A 19,553-nucleotide genomic window follows, 5' to 3' on the forward strand; every position below is an offset into this window, starting at 1 on the left:
CTTTACAGATTACAACAAGTACAATGGGGCAAGAAGCAGCATAAGGACAAGATGAAGGCGGACAACAAAAGCAAATCCGAAGAAAGCCATTTGAAATGCTTAATGAATGAGCAGAGAAAAAAAAAAAACAAAAAAAAGAAAACAGAAGAATCACAGCCAGAAGAGGCAACAACAATGGCCAGAAGACAAGCAAATGCGAACAAAAGGACGAGGGATGACAGCAAGGCGACAATATTAAGCCGGATAGGCAACCCTGTCATCTTGCCAGGCAAATGCAGTTGCAGGGGGTGGGGTTGGGGTTGGGGTTGGGGTTGGGGTTGGGGAGTGCAAAGCCCCCTTTTTCGCCCCATTCGCCTGATTGGGATTTGCACCGCTCCGATTTTCCAATCCAACGGCTGGCAGGGATCAACTGCAATTGAAGACCTGAAACTCTGAGCCCCAGTCGATTGATATATCGATTGCAGTGTCAAGCAATCGCGCCATCGTTTCATTAGCCGAGTGCACCACGCAAATTAATAGTTGTATATTATTCAGAAATATTGCTGATCGATCAATTGGACACTTCGTTTCATTAAGAAATTATTAAATCAAGTATTTACAATAAAGGATTCTGTATTGATATAAAAACTACAGATCGATTTAAAAAATCCGAAAAATCGATAGTGAAAATGGAATATTGAATTGCCGATAGCTGTTTTTGAGTCTTTACTCCAGGCTATCGATTGCACAACTACCAAAAATCGCATTCCGGGTATCTTGAGTGCCTCGTTTCCCACACTAGCTCTTCAATTACGAGGATCATAACAATTCAGGATTACCGCCTCCCTTTTCCATGAGCTTAAGAGGATTCCCACAGAAGTCGCTGGCTGTGTAATTTGGATGCCATTCAAAGTGTCCGAAAGCTGAAATTGCATATTTCGCCATTATGAACTTGTTAACGCTCCACCCAACCAACTAACTAACCAACTAACTAACTAACCCTTCAGCTACCCCCCTATTCCCTGCCCCTCCCTCCAACCCTTGGCAGGCGTCACTAAAAATTACGTCAATTAAAGTTAATTGTGCTAATTTTAAACATTTCTCCCCGCTTGGTTGCCCCTTTTTCCGGTTCTGGTTTACTTTGCTATTCCATTTTTTTTGTGCAGAATATGCACAAATATTTGGGGAGAAGGGGGCGTAAGTAAGAAAACAAAATGGCGTCAAGCTGACAAAAGCAACAACAGGCGGTGGGGTTTTTTTTTTTTTTGGAGGGGTGGATCGGACTGTGCAGTGCAAGCGCAGCTGGAAAAGTTTCTGTTTAGTTTTTTCCTCTGCTCGAAAATGAAGCTCGTTTACTTTTATCAAAATGAAGTTTGTTTTTCCTACTCTCTCGCTGTTGCTGATTGTGCGCATAATGAGGGGGAAAGGGGGGATGTGAAGGGGCATTTTTTGGACTGGCAAGGATCATGGACCAAGCCAAGCAGCAGGACCTGCAGTGGACAGAAAATGTTTAAAAAGTTTTGTGACCTTTGGGGGGTGGGGGGCGGGGCGACAGTGGAGGGCCATTCAAAGTTCGTGTGCAGAGGTGTGAAAGTTGACAGCGAAGTTTATAAAAAGGAGCAATTTTAATTTGTTTTATTTACACAGAGGCGGCTGGCGGAAAAACGGATCAGCTAAAAGTAGAAGCTGGCATCCAATCACTCAAAATGAAACTGAGATGCAGGTGCAGATAAGTCGCATACTTTTCAGAACCTCCCAACCCACCAACATACACATACACTCAAGCACACTCAAGCACACACACACACATACACACAGCTTCAACGTCAAGGACAAAGCCTTGAAGTAAAACTTTTGCCTCGCCCCAAAAATTCATTTAGAACCTTCCCACCACATTTTATAATGGCATTGCTCAAAGAAGCAGAAGAGGACCACAAAAAAGAAGGGCAGAAGAATTACGCAGAAGCATATGAAGAATTTAATTAAAGTTCATTTGCTCTGAGCACCTGCACAGGAAGCAGGGACTTTGGGGATAAGAACGCGAAGGAAATGCCATTTCCGGCTCAAGTAATTGCAGTCCTCAGACAGCCACGCCCCCTTGTCAGCCAGGGGGTAACCGCCCCCTTTTGGTGACCCATTGGCACGCGTATTCAGGGATTCAGCTTCCTCATATCGATTGTTATCGATTTTCATTAATTACTGTGGGCTGGAGGCTGTACATCGTGACATATTTTCAATTGTGTCAGATTAGTTTAAATAAATATCATCTACTGCTTTAGATATAAATGTGCACCACCATCAATTCTTTTTAGTGGATTTAAAGAATACGATTTTCTTCATAGCAACATTAATCTGAGCAGGTGTTTATGAAATCTAATAGAGGGTACTTAAAACAATTCTGTAAGGTAATACATAAATTTGAAACACTTATAAATCTTCAGATAAATAGCAGTAAACTTTGGCTGGCGTAAAACAATGCTTATTAAGTGACGTCTTGGGAGTATAATGCCTTGAGTATCCAGACTTTTGCCAGCCACTTATGAGCAATTAGAGTAGATAATGCAGCTTAATCCTCTCCAGCTGTTATCGATTAATCTGCATCGACTCCTTGCTCCTTTTATCCGGCTTTTTCCTGCCCGATGCACTTAATTAAAATGTCGCAGGACTCACTCACCCTTGCCTGTGATGCCTGCCCCGTCACTTTAAGTTATTTCGATACGCATCCTGGCAGGAGTCGATGGCATAAGTTTCTCTGCCCCTTTCCGCTAATCTCCTGCAGGAAAATGGGGAGAGAGGAGAAATGATTTTGCTGGCAAAAAGTTTAAATTGCATGTCTATCACTGTGTTTGTGTGGGTGTAGGTGTGTGTGTGTGTGTGTGTGTGTGTTGCCAACACCTTGTCGCTGTCAACATTTTTCCTTTTTTTTTTTTTTTTTTTTTGACTAAATTGCGCATACGCCCCATGCGGCGGAGAATGCGCTCGCTTCTGTTTGTAATTTATGCACGTAAGTCACACCCTTTCTGTGCGCTTCCCCCACAACTTTCTCCACCCAATTTCCCACTGCAGTTTCAAATGAACACATTCATTGACTTCACGCTGGCAAAAAAAAAAGAGAAAAATAGCGGGTCGTGATAATGAGAAAAGCGTAACAAGAAAGCAAAGCGAGGCAAATAAATTCGCAATACGACTTCACACAAAGAAAGAAATCGAGAGATGGGGGGATCGGGAAAATGGAGGGGCTTCGGGGAAAACTGATTTAATGAACTAGGTAGCTTACTCTGCCCTACGCCCTCCGTTATCCACCTGCTTCCGCCATTCAATCATGGCATTTATCTGGTGAATGTGCTCCTAAGTCCTTTGTATGTGTTAGCTAACATTGTGAGTGTGTGTGCCAGTGAGTGTGGAAATGTTTGAGCGAATGAGTGTGTGTGAGTGGCCAACCCCTTTGGTAATGAGTGAGCCAAATGCTCCGACGCCTTAAATCGAAGCTTATCAAAGCGACTGCGATTAATTTTCCAACTTCGTCTCAGATTTGGGGAGTCAGTCTGGATTCTATTTTCGTAGTTTATCCGTACTACCACCCCCCTTTATCCAGTTGTTGTGGTCGCCATTATCCTGCATTCCGTAGCTCAATGCGATTCAGGGACTTTAAGTGGCGGTACTAGAACTAGTCCTAATCGCAAATGGGTCAAATGGCAATCAATCAGTGAGAAAGCGACGACGATTTGTATAGCACAGGCTACAATTTACGATGGTGTAGACACTACGGCCAGAAAGGAAAATGGTGTTGGGATCACAAAAAGTCTTACTTAAAAATCATTAACTGATTCATCGCAAAACGTGAACAAATTGTACTTAAAAATGTACCTCTTTCAATTAAAAAAGAATTTTCGACGATGCTGTGAAATATTGTGTATTGTGTGGAGAAAATAAATTTATAAACTCTTTCAAGAATTAATGTCAAGATATTCATAACGATTCGAAATAATAAAAAATAAAATAATAAAATAAAAAAAATTGACATCTGTTACCAAAAATGCCATTATATATTTTGAGTTCAAAGAAAATCATTGTTTTTTTAACAATTATTATGTAACAATATTATAATATTCATCATAATTTGCATTTGTTTGCAAGACAAGCAAACTTAGCACTGTTTTTTCTCCAATGTTTGGCAGAAACTAGAGAAGTTTTGCTATCTGAAAAGAATATTCACAGTGACTTCAATATAGTACAATCCCATCTTGGTTGCCACTGGATCCTGGCTGCCACCTGCCATCTGCCGCCCCACCTCCCTCCTAATATAACCAATCGGCTCGAGCAACCAGCGTGAGAAAATTCTATTCTAAAAGGCATAAATTATGCACACAAATTTGTTGCTGGCTGCGCCATTGTTGTTCTTATTGCCGCTCCAAGCTCGGTTATTAAATACCGGATAACACACGCAGAGCGGGAAGCCGAAGGACGCAGAACGAAGGTTGCAGGACTCGCTCCGATGATTAAGTATCTTTTCGACTAGGTAAGATACATAATATCTGGGAATCTTCTCCATTTCCCATCGTGCGAGTGTGTGAGTGTGTATGGCAGCAAATTGAAAAAGCTTTCCGTTTGGCTTACGCTCGTGCGATTAAAATGAATGCGAGAAAAGGAGTTAAGGCGGGGCCGGGAGCCATGAAAAGATGGGAAGTGGAATTAGTCGCTGTCAGTCGGAGCGTGTCGGGGCGAAAACTTTCTCCTTACCGGCTCTCTTTCTCAGTCGCCGCCCCTTTCTCCGCTTTCTTCGAGCTGCGAGGCCATTAGCTCCAAGTGTTGTCGAAGTCGCCATCTTGAAACACGCACGAGTCCTGTCCCCTCCCACATCCTTTGGCTTCCTCATCGCTCGCCCGAGCTTCCAATATCAATTTGTTGTCGACGACAGGCCAAAAGTTATGCCAAAAAGTATGCAAGCAATAAACTCATGCAATCTTAACAGAGAGCAAGACTCGGAGGATGTTTATTTTTTAAGCCCGTATCCTCTCTAACTTCAGGATAATATAATAATTTCAAAATAGTTTAAATCCAAGATCAGCAGTTTTTTCCAGTGCACACATGCATAGGCTGCCAAGGAGGCTCTCAGCAGGAGTCACTTAATTAGTTTTCACAGTTAATTGAATTGCAATGGTTGCCGTAAGAATGCAGCACTCCATCTTTTCGCCCCCATCACTTTCTCCTCTTTCTCTCTGAACGAATTTTCACCAACTTTCCCTACTTTCCCATGGCTTCTCTTGTTCGCAACCACTTGCCTGCCATAATTTGTTGATTAGTTTTTTGTTTTGCCAGCTTTATTGCATTTTGGCCAAATGCTTTTAGACCACCCCCTTCCCCCCTTTGCGACGAAATGTTTTGTGGCCAACTGTACTTATTCAAGTACAGCTGTCTGTCTCTATCTGTTTATCCGCATCCGTCCCTTTCGCTCATGCACTTTCCGGCCTTGTTTTGGTGGCTTTTTGTGTAAAATTAATCATATTTATTATCGAACGAACGCTTTAAGCCTCAGCAATTTGTGGCCCGGATTAAAATGTTGTTAGCCAGCATTTTCATTATGGCTCCAGCATATACATACCATACATATATATGTCCATATATATGGTCGGTCGTCGAATCCCCGCCTCCTTTTATTTCTGCCCAGCTGATCCCTGCTTGTAAGCGCATTAACGTTGCGTAATTTTTGTTGATTGCTTTGCTGATTCAGCGTTAATTTTTCAGTTAACTTCGTTGCGCATGGGTTTCCTATTTCCCATTACTGTTTTTCCCGAATTTCTGTTTTGGGGTTTTCCGTTGGGCGCGAATTTGGGCGCCATAGTTGTAGATGTTATGGGGGTGAAACTAGTGGATAATTTAGTTGATTGCCCTAAGTGAGCACATAGCTGCACAGTTTTCGGAATTCGAGTGTGTTTCCGATTTTAATTTAATTTCTAGCAAATAAGCACTGCATAGTGTATATCATGTTGCTGAACATATTTTGAATATTATTATTTAATAAATAGATATGCAAAAATGTATATTACAAAAGTAATATGATATTGTAAGAACAGAACTAGATCTTGATCTGTTTGATCTTGGTATCTACAAACTATTTAGCTGAATCAAAAAATCATTTTATTTAACGTCTTTCGGCAAATAACGAGCAGTCCATTAAACATCAAATGTAATATACTTCAGTCAGCTCCAGTTTCTCGACTCTTACTTTAGAATTATTTTGCCTTTTTCTCTGTCTACTTTCTTCCATGAATCATGGCCTCTTTTTTAGGGGAAAAGGCAAGCCATCGATTAAATACATCAGGCCATAACAAATGAGTTTTCAATTGTCATCTTGGGCCATTAAACGCACTCCTACACCATTTCTCTCTGACCATTTTGCAGCTCGCACTCAATTAGCTGAATAAAAAATCGAAATGAAATGAGATGAAGTGAAATGAAATGAATCGAGAGGAAGAGGAAGAGCAAAAAGTAGAGGATAAGGCAAAAGGACCTGCAGCAAATCGACGAATAATGAACCGCACAAGAGAGACATTTAAAGGGGCAGAAGTGACCCCAATTATTTGGGGTGTACGCGTAGGCGAACGGGAAATAGAGAAAGGCGACAGAGGGAATCCAACATTATGCCAAGAAAATGCAAAACGCAAAACGAATCGCATCACAGAGAGGCTTACTTGAGTAATTTCATTTTGGGGCCAAGAGTTGTATAGTTGAAGAGCTCCTGCAGGAGATAGCTCTGCCAAATCAATTAGATAGTTGGTGATGGGGGAGCAGAAGTGGTCCGGGTCAGGTTGGTCCAATGAAGTTTTTGGCAAAAGTGTAAAAATTAAAATTGAAAATTGGATGGATTGGATGGTAAAATGTTGGAAAACTACTACCACTTCGGCTTCTCAATGATGGTGATGATTTCCCAGTTGTTGTTAGTCAGTACAGACAAGGGCTGGCAAAAAAATATTTTGACTACCAATATTTTTAAAACTTAATATTTACCGATAAGCTCTTTACCAATACCCTCTCTTTTTGATCAACATAACGATATTTAATATTAAAGACTTTTTGTTTGCGTTTTTACGATAAAGTCCCTATAAAATGTGCAAAAATTTAATTGCTTTTTGAAGAAAGAAACTCCATTTGTTAGATGTTTCTTTGGCATTTTTAAAAAATTCAATTTTTATAATAATACAATATATATAATTTAAAGTAAAGAAAAGTGCATTTTTATAAATTTTCTTTACCTTATTATACATTTCTTATGCTGATAACATTTTTTTCATTTCATCAAATTAAAAATTATTTAAACTTCCGGTAACCTTGAGCCAGTTAACAACATTTTGTAGATAACTAAATTTTTATTTCGTATATTTTTGGAATACTTTTCGAGAGTGGGATATTTTGTAATACTTTTTGCTTTTTTGCTATCCTGACGCTGATGATGATTTTGATGATGATGCTGATGTCGATGAGCATTCGCCGGCACTCGAATTCAGTTGAGTTAAGTTGAGTTTTAGGTCGGGGCTTCGCCTCCTCTTGCCTGCATCCTGGGGCCATCTTGACGCCCGCAAATGTAATTAAAAGTGCTTTCAGCAGCATCAATTAGAAAGTACAGTGAACATACACATACACACACACACACACACACACACACACACACACACACACACACACACACATATATATATATATATATATATATATATATATATATATACACAGATACGTAAAAGAGATAGACACACATCGACTCGCGTGCGGGAAAGTTGTCTTGTAAAAATTGTGTTGCATACTTGCAGGCACTTTTCACAAAATTAATTTCAATTTGCACACACAATGTGTATGTGGATGTGATGTGAGTGAGTGCTGTCAAAGCATCCGATTTACCTGTGGGAGGAAGAAGGACAGAGAGAGAGGGGGTAAGAGAGACAGAGATAGTAGTAGATGAAATGAAGAAAGGTTTTTTGGGTTTTACGGGCTGCAAAAAGTTTAGGCCAAAAAGTTTCGAGTTTCAGTCTTCGTTTTTTTCACTCTGCATTCGTGTGTGGGTGTGGGTGTGTGTGTGTGTGTGCAAGTGGAATTAAACGCACACATATGCCTGAGCACACACACACTCTTAGGCACGTTTAAGGCTTCAAGCTAAAAAGTAGAGAAAGCTACCAAAACAAGGCCAACAAAATTTCATGCCCGCTCTCTGGAAAAGCCCACCTCGCCCTTGTGTGCTGAGTCATCATCAACAAAACGGCAACAACAAGGCTTTTTGACACTCGAAATTGAGCCACAAACAAACGAGAAGCGAGAAAAAAAAACGCACACATAAGCACACACATACACACACAAGAGGCCAAAAAAGAGGAAAATCATGAAAAAAAGTTAAATGGCAAAAAGCGAAAATGCACAAAAGACAGCAGCGAACGTAGAAAACTCATAAATAATAGCCCATGACTCTATGTCTGTTTCGGTGTATGTGTCTGTGAGTCATAGCCAATAGCTTCAAAAAAAAAAAAAAAAAAAAATGAAGATGGTCGCGGGTGTGAAAGAGAAGAAAAGCGATTCCAGTCCCCAACTTTGACTTTCTTCAAGCGGCATGCTACTTAGGAACCTCTCCCGCCACCCATGTCATTCCATATCCACACCTCCCCACCCACACACTACCCCATTCTCGATCCTAAAAGCCCTGGCTTGTGGCTATTTTTCACAATTTGTTTTTGTTTTCTTTGCTGCTTTTTCATCTGCACTTGCTACGTGTTCAGTGGCCACTGCAGTGGGTTAGCCTAGTGCCACCCCCTTGCAACCCGCCCATGCTCATTTTTTTCTCTTTCTGTTGGTCCGCAAATTTACCATGCAAAGCATAATTTGAATGCTCTGAGTCCTGCGACTGACAAACAGAACGGTTTATAGTTGTCGGGCCATAAAACGATCAAAAATTGCAATTACTGTAGAAATGCGTTTGCATTTCAATCATAAATAATACATTTTCAAAGGCCATTGCGAAAATCTTTTGAATCTCTCTTTGTTAACATCTGTTTTAGTATACTCTAAGTCACTTAATTTTTTTCTGAGGCCCCCTCAACAATAATAGGATTTAAAATGACTCAAGAGTGATTTTTTAAACAATATCTCTTCATACTTTAAATTTAAATATGACATGAATTTATAACTACATATTAGAATGAAATGTGTTCAAGAACTAGGTATTTTTGAACTTCAACCAAATGTTGATAAAGTATTTTAGCTACAAAATTTTCAAATTTTAGCTACCACTGTAATTATCCCGTCGATCAGACCAACGCATTTGTTATTCCTTCGCCTGTCGCCGACTGCCAAAAAACCAAAAAAATACAAATAAAAAAAAAAAGAAAAAGAAAAATGAAAAAGAAAAAAAGGAAAAGGACTCCAAACAGTAAAGAAAAAACATTTTGCGTTTTATTTTGCATTAAAATTCTATTTGTCTCCAACTCGCATTAAGCATAACAGGCGACGGAATGGGAACTTTTTTTACGTGTGTTATTATAACGCAATTTTCTTTTGTTTGTTTTGTTGCTTTCGTTGCTTTTCCTACGCTTTTCCTACTACACGTTCCCCCATTTCCCTCTCGCACATTTGCATCCGAGTTTTTCCAACTTTGACCGCTGTCGAGTGTCCCGCTCGGGCGAAATTAAAATATCATAAATTTGAGTTAATTACGGTCGAGTAAACATTAACATAATTGTGTTTCTGTCGTCTCCGGTCGGCTCTTCGCCCACTTTGACCATTATAAGTAGCCCCTGAAGTACTTATTGGCCGGTTCGCTTTGCTCTCGGCTTTCTACTTTCTACTTTTGGCCAGACCACGCCCCCTACGCTTGTGGGCGGTGGGGATAACTTAAGTTTTTAAATCGAAAGTTTGGAATTGACTGCGGTTTTGATATCTTACATTTGCTGTGGCATTCTAGAAGAAGCCGCAGGAATAGGCGCTTTTCTCCTTGGTTAGATAAAGTAGTTAATACTTTAACAAAGTTTTTTCTCTTTTATTTTAACTTGATGTTCAAGCTCGATATGTTTCACATTTTATGAACAAAATAAAACTTTTAGAGCTGTGGTAAAATAAAATATTGTAAACAATCTGTAGGTGCTTAAAAAAAAGTTAATCCTTGCTAATCTTTGTAATGAAAAAAGTTTATAACATCAATCAGATTTTTTGTTTAACTGTGTCAATTGTATTTTTAAATTGGTTTTTATGAAATATTTACTTTAACATGAATTTAAATTGAGGAGTATATAAATTTAAATCACACTGATTTCGTAGTGCCAGAAGGAGCTGGAGAGGCTTTCTCCTCATTGCTCTTTTAATCTTTGTCTTCATCGCCATATTTATCCACAATATCACCAGTAAAGTAGAGAACGGCTTTGGGAATAACCCTGATGCGTAAAAAGTGCCCAATTTTGTAGTCGGCTTGTAGGGCCTTAGCTTCTTCATATTCATCGTCGTCTTCGTTATTAATTGACGTTTGGGGTGAATTAAAGAAGTTGAAGAAAGACTCCACGGGAGTATTATTATTTGTCTTGACTGTAAGATTCATCTTGTCCTTCCAGTCGATGTCGCATCCCTGGCACGATTTCACCTCGTGTCCTTCATAGGCGAACGGATCGTTTTGATCAATGGAGGACCTTAGAAAGTACTTCTTCGTTAAGACCGAATTGTCAAAGAACTGATTGAGTTCGAAATGGAACTCCAATTTGAATGCGTGCTGCAAAAACAGTTGGATATTTTGGTCAGACCTAAATAAGTAGTAGATTGTAGTGTCAAACCTACCCCTACATCATACCGAACTGTCACATCAATTAGGCGGCGCAATGCTGGCTCATCGTGTTTCTTTATCATGTCCGTGATCATTGTGTTGCGTAACACCGTTAGCCAAAAACTGGGAACCCCCTTTGCATCGGGCAGCAGCACCTCTTTGACACGACCAAAATCGATTTCAGAGCTCTCGTCCAATGGTTCAATAACACCCTCGATGATGGACCTTCGCTTGTTATTTAGTTCTTCGTACTTCTTTTGGTACCGGTACTCCAGATCGTATTACTCATCAAAGAACTTCTTCTCCATTTTCATCTTTTCCAATTGTATGTTCTTAGGAACCACAATTTTGTTCTGAATCGGAGTGGGCAGCGCCTGGACCATTACCTGCAAAAACTGACGCCGCTCTTCAGCTCGCATATTAATAGGTGCGCTGTTTTTGGTTTCTACAGTTTCTTTAGTCTGTGAAGTCATTTTGAATATAATTTAATTTTTTTTAAGCTGACGCACTTGTCCTTTTCTAAAAATCGTTTGCTTTCGGTTATATGTAACAGCCTTCTGGGATAAGATTTCTATGAAGAACAAAAATTATTTGTGGTAACTTGATCTCTTTACAGAAACATTTTCTATTTTCTTTTAAAAAGGTTACTGTGTTGTATTTCATATCAAATTTGTTATAATTGTTTATAATTGTAATGTTTGGGTACATGCAATAACGGCCATGGGCGTTAACGCACTATATTTTAGTGGCATAACGCCCATGGGCACCCATCTGGTTTCCGGGGACTTGGAGATTTTAGTCTTCAAACCCTTACTTCATGTACTCAGATTTCGGTTCTAGAGTGCACATAGAAATCTAATTTCAAAACAGCTTTTTCCGCCCTTTCCGGTGTTCTCATTTCCTGCTGCAATACTGCTGCATACTTTTCGACGCTGATCGAAACTCCAATTACTTGGCAAGTTTATGAGCTCCATATGCGAGTACACCGTTTGACTTTCCGCCCAGCAAGCTAATCAATGGCTTTCCACTATTTTACCAACCACCCCCCTTCGAATACCTCCGTTGCCCCCGATTAAGCATGTTTTTCTGCTCCTTTTGGCCGGGGCAACAAGCAAAAACCTGTCGCACTCACACAAAACCACGCCCCTTTTTAAGGGGGCGAAACGGGACAAACGCACACACACACACACTCATGCGTGCATTTGATTACAATTTGTCGCCCTTTCAGCTTGTTCAGCAAACAGTGCGGATGAAAAGCGATGGGTTTCCCAGGGGATAGTTCGGGCGGTGAGGGGTGGGGAGGGGAAGCGGAGATTCTCCACCATGATTGCCTTTCAGCAGAGCGCGAGAAAAGAGGAAGTGAAACGACAGCAGCAGACGGAAGCTGGGACGGATTTGGTCGGTGGGCGTGGCCACAAGCGGCAGCGTTTTGGCTGTTGCACTCGCCTCCACTCGCATCCGCCCCCTCAACACCTCCCCATTAACACCCATGTGCTGCTGCAATTTCCCTTTGTCGCCTGTCAATTTTGTGGCTTCTGATTTGCCCCATCTCCGCATTACATTCTTCGATCATTATGGCGGTCAGTCCAGGTGCAGGGCTTTAACAAATTGTAGCGGCGAAATTGTGTGTTTTGCATAGGCTGGGCATCTTTATGCAACTTATTTACATGGTAAAAGTAGCTTTTTAGTGGTTTAACACTGGATGTTCTATATGGTCTATCTATCAGCAATTTAAAGACACTAAAACAAAGATTTGCATAGCACTCTTCGTGTTACTAAAAAAAAAAAAAAAACAAAAACTATATGTTTTCTCTTAAGACTTAACTTTACAGATTTATTCAACGAGAATTGACATTCCAACGTTTGACCCCATATTGCCAAGGGCTTAAATTAAGTTTTTTTGTTTTTGAGTTTTTATAAATTTTACAAAACAAAACACTTCATTTTTATATTTTTATTTTATTGTATTTGGTCTAAAAAATGACGTACAGCCTGAGGACTGACTGCTTTGTGCTAAACCCAAATGTTTGCAGTTTTAATAATACGATTTTTTTGGAAATTGAGGGATTCATTTAATAATGAAGGACATTGTTTTCAACACATACATGTTTTGAAAACATACTATTTCATAGCGCTGCCAAAGAGGTCATGTACTCAAGTATGCTATTTCTTTTTTTTAATGTTTACTTGTTTTAAACAAAACTTTGTGTATGCCATTAATATAGTATTTCCGAAGTGTGACAGTGTGTGGCAGGATTAAGTTGGTTGAACTGCGGTTAATGGGTGCTGCTTCTGTCTATTCTCATTATTTTGGCATGGCCGAAAAGAGGATATTCCGCATAATTGTCGCAGGACATGCACTCGTTACATATATGGGCTCTTCCTCTTCCGGCTCTGGGCTTACCTTTTTCAGCTGGGCTCCGTCTAACCCCCGTCATTGGTACAAATTTGTCTTTGTGTTTTGTTTGCACATTGCGTTGCCATGGCTAGCGACATTATTATTGTCCCCCCCCCCCCCCCCCCCTCCCTGTGACCCCTGACCCCTTGTGTGGCATATGCCATTGTTGGTGTTAGTGTAAACAACGACAGCAGCAACAATCCCGACTCGGGCAAAAGCCAAACAAAATCTGCATAAACAAACACACACACTCAACACACAACACACATTGGTGAAAAAAGGGCATTGGCCAGTCGTGTGTGTTTTGTTGGTGTTTTTGGTTGAATTATTAGATTGCCTGAAAAAATTGCTGGCCCTCCTCTGTTACTGGGCTTTTTCCCCAGCTTTTCCCAGCCCTAGCCCACCCCATTTTTAACCCTTCATTTCCCCCCCCCCCCCCCCAACTGAGCGGCAAAACTGACAAACAAAAGCTGAGCTGCGCTGCGTTGGCGCCTTTTTGCCAACTTAATTACTTTTGAAATAGTTGAGCGTACACCAACACAGCACACCAACACATCACATTGCTCGACTGACAAGCGAAGGACGAAGAGAATTCAGGCAAAGCCAAAATGGAAAAGCCTTTGGGTATAATGCATATTTCAGCTGCTGCCTTGGCAACCGGAAGTCGGCTTTAATGAAGTTTTGCAAGTATCCGTTACTTGCGAGTATCCACATCCACTCAGTGCACTTTCGACCATTCGCATGTGTGTGTGTGTGTGTTCCCAGGGTTTCCGATCAATAATTATATTGTGCAACAGCCTTTATGTATTTATGAATGCATTAGGGCATCATTAAAACAAGTGCCCGGCAGTAGGGAATGCTTATGTTTAATCACTTTGCAACATGTGTTATTTAGGGTCCCTCTTTCTCTTTCTCTTTCTCTCTGGGGTAAATGCATTTCAACTTGGAAATCATTAAAATTGGGACACGGTTTATCGCATTAATTTGAAAGGATTTCAAGGACAAGAGAAACATTACAATCATATTCCAAACATGTTCAATTCCGACACTAGGTACTATTATTCTATAAACGCACAGCACAGAGTATGCAGTAAGAAACTGGTAATTTATGTACAGTCTCCATTAAGTCCCAAACCAATTCGCAACTTCTGAGAAATCATTTGCCAGGCAAGTGCCTGAATGAGTCGCTGAATCAATGAGTGCACTGGCTGGATTCCGCGAATCGCTTGCACTCCAGACCAACGCACAGCGAGAACAAAAGCGTGCAAAAGTGAGGAGCTTAAGCCGTGAAATGGCGGGGAGGCAAAGTCTGCTCCACTTTGATTGTGCGCGCGAAAAAATTGAAACAAAACCCAGAAACTTAAGCCTCTGGATTTAAGCTAGCTGAAAGGAAAAGCACAGATCAGGGGAGCACCCATTGTTGCTGGTCATAATTGGAGAGTGGAAATCTAGGGCCGGCGAGCAACTCGCTTTGATTGCAATCAGCGCCGGCATTGTCTTCCAATTCTGCCCCAAAATCCCTCGCCCTTTGCACATTAATCCCGCTCCCTATTCGCTGTGATTCTCCTCCAATTGTCTCCGGTGATTATCCCTTTGCTGATTTCTACAGCCCTCTTGTAGTACTGAGCGAAAAAGCTTTGATTAAAATCACTGGATAGCTGCGAGAAGCAGATTTAATTTTGTTTCAATGAAAAAAATCTTAATTAAAGGTTTAATACAAGTCATTTAATTTAATTAGACAATGTGTTTAGTCAGAAAAATGACTTCTACTTGTTTGTATTTCGAAGACTCAGCCTTACCCCTGTTTATTCAATAAGAAAAAAATTAAATATTAATGCCACCTTTGTATAAGTCTACAATAAATTTTAGATATCTATTGTTTTGCTTTATGTGCTTAAATGTGTTTTATAGAAGTATCTATTATCTCTTCATGAATTGGTTTTCTCCCAGATCACCTTTCTTCATAAAAGAATTTCTAGTATATACAAACAATTAATGGTTAGAACATAGAGTTTCATTCAATTTTGTATTTTATCATATTGTCCTTAATTTGGCATTGTGCTCTATCTCTCACTTTGTCAATCTCTCTCTTTCTACACTCGCTTTCTATCCTTTCGCACTTTCGCCACAAAGGCGTCAATCAATCAATGTATCAATTGATATCGTTATGCATAATTTGCCCGGACATTCATCATCGTTCCGGGCATTTCGCAGTTGGCCACATGGCTGGTCCTGTCATGTGGTAATGAGGCATTTAAGCAATCGCCTGAACTCAGCACTTGCCGCCACTCCCCGCCCTATCGCCCCCTAATGACGGCCATTAATTGTTCTTTGGCTCCCGGTTGGCAATATCCCCAGTATCTGCCTAGCTCCCAAACGATGTGGCATCATTTTTTATCGCTTTGTCACGAACGGTGGGGGCTTAGAGATGTGCGTTGTGCCTGTACAATGTGGCGTATGATTAATGTGCCTGGGCATGTCTTTGTCTGCTGTCTGCTGTTTGCTGCTGTCTTGTCTTTGGCTTTGTTTGGTGCCCCATCCGTAAGCCCATGCTCTCACACAAACAGATACATATAGTACATGCATACATGCACACAAATTCTAAAATACTTGGGTACTACACATATCAGACATTACGCATACGCATTGTTGGCATTGCCAGGAATGGGGAATTTTTCGGAATATCTCGGACAATGACAACTTGTTACTCTCCCGGAAATGGGAAGTCAATTGACCGCAAGAATGCCAGAGAATACCAGACTAACCTCGATTCGATCTTAATCGTCCTTTTTGGTTTTCAGGCCGCCTCGCCGCGATGGGAGCCCCAGATAGCCGTTCTCTGCGAGGCCGGACAAATCTATCAGCCGCAATATCTTTCGGAGGAGGGACGCTGGGTGACAGACCTTAGCAAGAAGACAACCGGCGCCACATGTTTGCGTGATAAAATGGATTTGCTTGATTACTGCAAGAAGGTAAGTGTGTATATAATACTTATTTTTTTTTTTTTTTTTGCATTTGATTGAATTGCTGGCAAAAGCCAAAGAAAAGCCACATAAAAAAATTGCAATTTCCATTGCACTTTGCATATGGAAAAGTTACTCTGGCGCCGAGCTTTGGTTCGTTGAGATTGCGCATACGCCATGTGGTCAAGGGGCAGGAGAAGTAGCAGGAGATGGAGTGTAGAACTGCATGCAAGAGTGGGTGTTTTTGGAGGGGAAAATGTAATTTTATGGTCCTGACTAACGCTCGACTGAGCCTCCAGAATGCAGCAGGCAGCAGTAGTTGAGCTGAGCCGAAAGAAAGACTGGGTGGTATAAAAAATAAAAAAAAAATATATAGCACAAATATATATATATATGAAACTCGGCGAGAGAAAACCAATAAATCAAAAGCAGCCACCAAACAGGAGGGAAAAGGGAGCAAAAGCTGAGTGGTCTTGCTGTATGGCATCAACAATTTAATTTGCGCTGCGTTGAAAGCGTTTACATTGAGACAACATTAAACGGCACTTAATTAATTTTCCATTAATTTTCGCTTTTTGCATTATGCGGGACTTCCCGGTCCCCATGCAAGTGTGTGCTTATGTGTGTGTATCCTGTATCGAATGGCATCCTTGTCATTGCTGTCATAAATTGGCATTCCATAGTCATCATTTTGTCCTCCGTTCCAATTCCTTTGACTTTTTAATTAAATTCTTCTTTTGCCAGTCGCTGGCTAATGTAAGCTCCTATCTACATCGACATCTCTTGCACTTATGCTCCTGCAGAATGATGTTGTTTTCACATCATCATCATCATCAGCATCGTCAAATGTTCAATAATAGTTCATAAATATTGGCATTGCACATTGGTCCCAGTTTTTCCCGAGTAAAATGTATTGAGAGTGGCATGTGGCATGTGGCCGGGCAAATGAAATCAGATCACAGCCAACAGCTGCTGCTGTCCATGTGTCTGTGTTTGCCCTCCAGCGGGGGAAGGAACACATTCGGATTCACAGCAGCTTAAATAAATCCGATTGCTGCTTTTATTTCAAGTTTAAAGTGCCTGAATATTAATCACGATATGTACACCAAGTGCTCAAAGAGTCGGGCAGAGTGCAATTTGGCCAGGAAAATTGGTTTGTGCCATTGATTTGTAATAAAATTACCACTGCTTTGAGTTTCCTTCATGTCATTTGGGATTATAGGATTATAATGATTCTGTTAGCTCAGATTCAAAGGGGATATATTAATTATACTCCGATTCAACATTCTTATTCATTTAGTTGAAAACACAGAAAGAAATTTGTGTATATGGTAAAGAAAGTCTAGTGAAAACAATGGGTTTTCAGAAAATGGAAGCATTTCTTTACCTTTAAGTTTTATAACATGCAATTCAATACAATTTCAAATTTCCAAAAAACTAACTGGCAACTTTACTACTCAGTCTTTAACTTCACTTACCTTTTGTGTTTAAAAATCTTTACTTAAATTAAATTTATATTTTCTTTGGTCGTTAATTTACTTTTGTACACATTTTTTCGACAAGCTATTTTTCCATGGGAATGGTGACCCATTGATCCATTAATGTTAGTTCTAGTCTTAATAAACAATTTGTTAATTTATTTTACTTCTGTTTTAAAGAGTTTAGATATTTACTTGCTTTTTGAACGTCTCGCTTGCAGCTTGAGGTAGTAGTTTCATTCATAAGCCTGAAGACTGCATGAGGTCTTGAGTTGCAGTTCACTGGTGGTTGTCGAGCCATCTGATCAGTCAGTGTCATGTGCTTGGGATGTGGCTTAAGGCCAGGCCAGGTCAGGTCAGGACTCCAGAAGTCAAAACCCGACTCCCTTTTCCCCACTCCCTTTCCCTTACCATTGCCCCCACTCATCGCCGGCGTCATTACAATAATCTGTATGCAAATAATGAGCCCGGCAAGCTGTCAAAACTGTCGCATTTGATTCTGACATGCAAATTTTACCCTGACTCCTTGCCGCGCCCAGGATTCGAGTCCTCGGCTGTTCTGTCGCCTGCAGTTGCTGTGTTGCTACAACATAAATCGAAATAAACATACACACTCACTTGTGTGTGATGTGATGTATGTAAATGACAAATATTGTATTGGTTTTTCATTTGCATTTGGTTTTTTTTTTTTGTTACGTTTCGTTTTGTTTCGTTCCATTCGGTTTTTCTTTGCCTGCCTTTTTAAAACATTTTGGCGTGTATACTCGCTGATATTTTATGTAATTCTCGACGGCGCATTTATTCGATGTCGCCTTTTTTCTGCTGCCGCTCACACATTTTATAATTATGGTAATTTATTTATTATGCTTAATTTACGTCGGTGGCAATGTTTTTGATGTTTCTGCCCCCGTTCGCGCCGCAGGCTTCACTGAGTATAAAATCCAATAAAAACGTAATTAAGCTGAAGAGCCCGCAGCAAACGAATTGGATGAATGTGAGCCTCGTTCGATGGCTTTAAGATGGGCTTAGTCAGTGGCCACACGGCGTATGCATTAAGCTAGGTTTTGGGCAGCTTTTAATAAGGAATTTGTGTATTTTTAACTCCGATTTGAGAGTGGGTTGAATATATTTTGTTGTAGCTAAATTAGGCATCATCTTAATAACTGTCTTGTTGAAACGCGACATTAGATTTAAACAAGGCAACGCTCTATTTATACCAAAGTTTTAGGGTTTCATTTGAAATACTACAATAGATATAACTTATTTTGTTTGACTTTAATTTCTTAATAATTTCTAAAATAACGTTCGATTTAAAAATATTTGGTGTGTATACCGCCCAAGAACTATTACTCTACGAGTAAAAGGTTTCAAAAATTATTATATATATTTTATGGATCTGCCGACTTTGGAAACCATGATATATTTTTAATGGATTACATTCTTTAAAACAGTCAAGTCCCTTATGTCAGATCATTTCTACTCATGTTTGAGCACGTGGTCTGTTGAGTTTAGTGACGAGGGCTCACACGTCGTATGCATAATGCGGCGAATGAACAAGGAGAGTGGCCGAAATGGGCAGCTGACCACGCCCGCCATCTACCTTCAGCTGCACGCAATTTCCATCCGCCCCGTTGCCCCATTGCCCCATTGCCCAACGCCCATTTCCCCGCTGCGAATGGCAGGAAAAGCCTTCAAACCTCCAGAACCAAGGCATCACTAACGAAGGACCCACCCAGGCCGCAGCAAAGGGAAATCGTGGAGGCGGGGGCGATGGGTGGTGGGGGGTCGACCAAAGCTCTGCACTCTCCATTAATGTCAAGCCCCAAAAGTGGGCGTGGGCGTGGCTGTGAGTCGCACCTTAAACATTTCGCCCCAGCCAAATTGGCTATTTGCATGCAGTTTTTGCACTCACTTGATTCCGCTGCTCTCGCTTCGCAAATAAATCA

General features: G+C 40.6%; 2 protein-coding genes across 11 annotated transcripts in view; one reads left to right on the top strand and one right to left on the bottom strand.

Moving 5' to 3' along the window:
• Positions 1-19,553, top strand: part of LOC128264140 (amyloid-beta-like protein) — a 56,108-nt gene that overhangs the window by 17,732 nt on the left and 18,823 nt on the right. For all 10 annotated transcript variants that reach the window (XM_052999494.1, XM_052999495.1, XM_052999493.1 and 7 more), the window contains exon 3: positions 15,968-16,138. In XM_052999494.1, the coding sequence (XP_052855454.1) occupies positions 15,968-16,138 (171 nt within the window). The remainder of the gene's footprint in view (positions 1-15,967; positions 16,139-19,553) is intronic.
• On the bottom strand, positions 10,201-11,277 carry LOC128264143 (nucleosome assembly protein 1-like 1). Its single transcript, XM_052999507.1, has 2 exons — positions 10,783-11,277; positions 10,201-10,717 (listed from the first exon to the last, which is right to left on the bottom strand). The coding sequence occupies exons 1-2, from the start codon at positions 10,861-10,863 to the stop codon at positions 10,316-10,318; spliced, it is 483 nt and encodes a 160-aa protein (XP_052855467.1). The 5' UTR covers positions 10,864-11,277; the 3' UTR covers positions 10,201-10,315.

Source organism: Drosophila gunungcola, unplaced genomic scaffold, assembly GCF_025200985.1.
Source record: "Drosophila gunungcola strain Sukarami unplaced genomic scaffold, Dgunungcola_SK_2 000057F, whole genome shotgun sequence".
Lineage (NCBI taxonomy): Eukaryota > Metazoa > Arthropoda > Insecta > Diptera > Drosophilidae > Drosophila > Drosophila gunungcola.

What these genes read in the sequence shown, in the direction of transcription:
- LOC128264143 (XM_052999507.1), bottom strand. Translation starts at nt 10,863, where the DNA reads ATGATCACGGACATGATAAAGAAACACGATGAGCCAGCATTGCGCCGC. An exon ending in CAGTTCGGTATGATGTAGGG is followed by an intron (nt 10,718 to 10,782) that starts GTAGGTTTGACA and finishes CTGTTTTTGCAG; the next exon opens with CACGCATTCAAATTGGAGTT.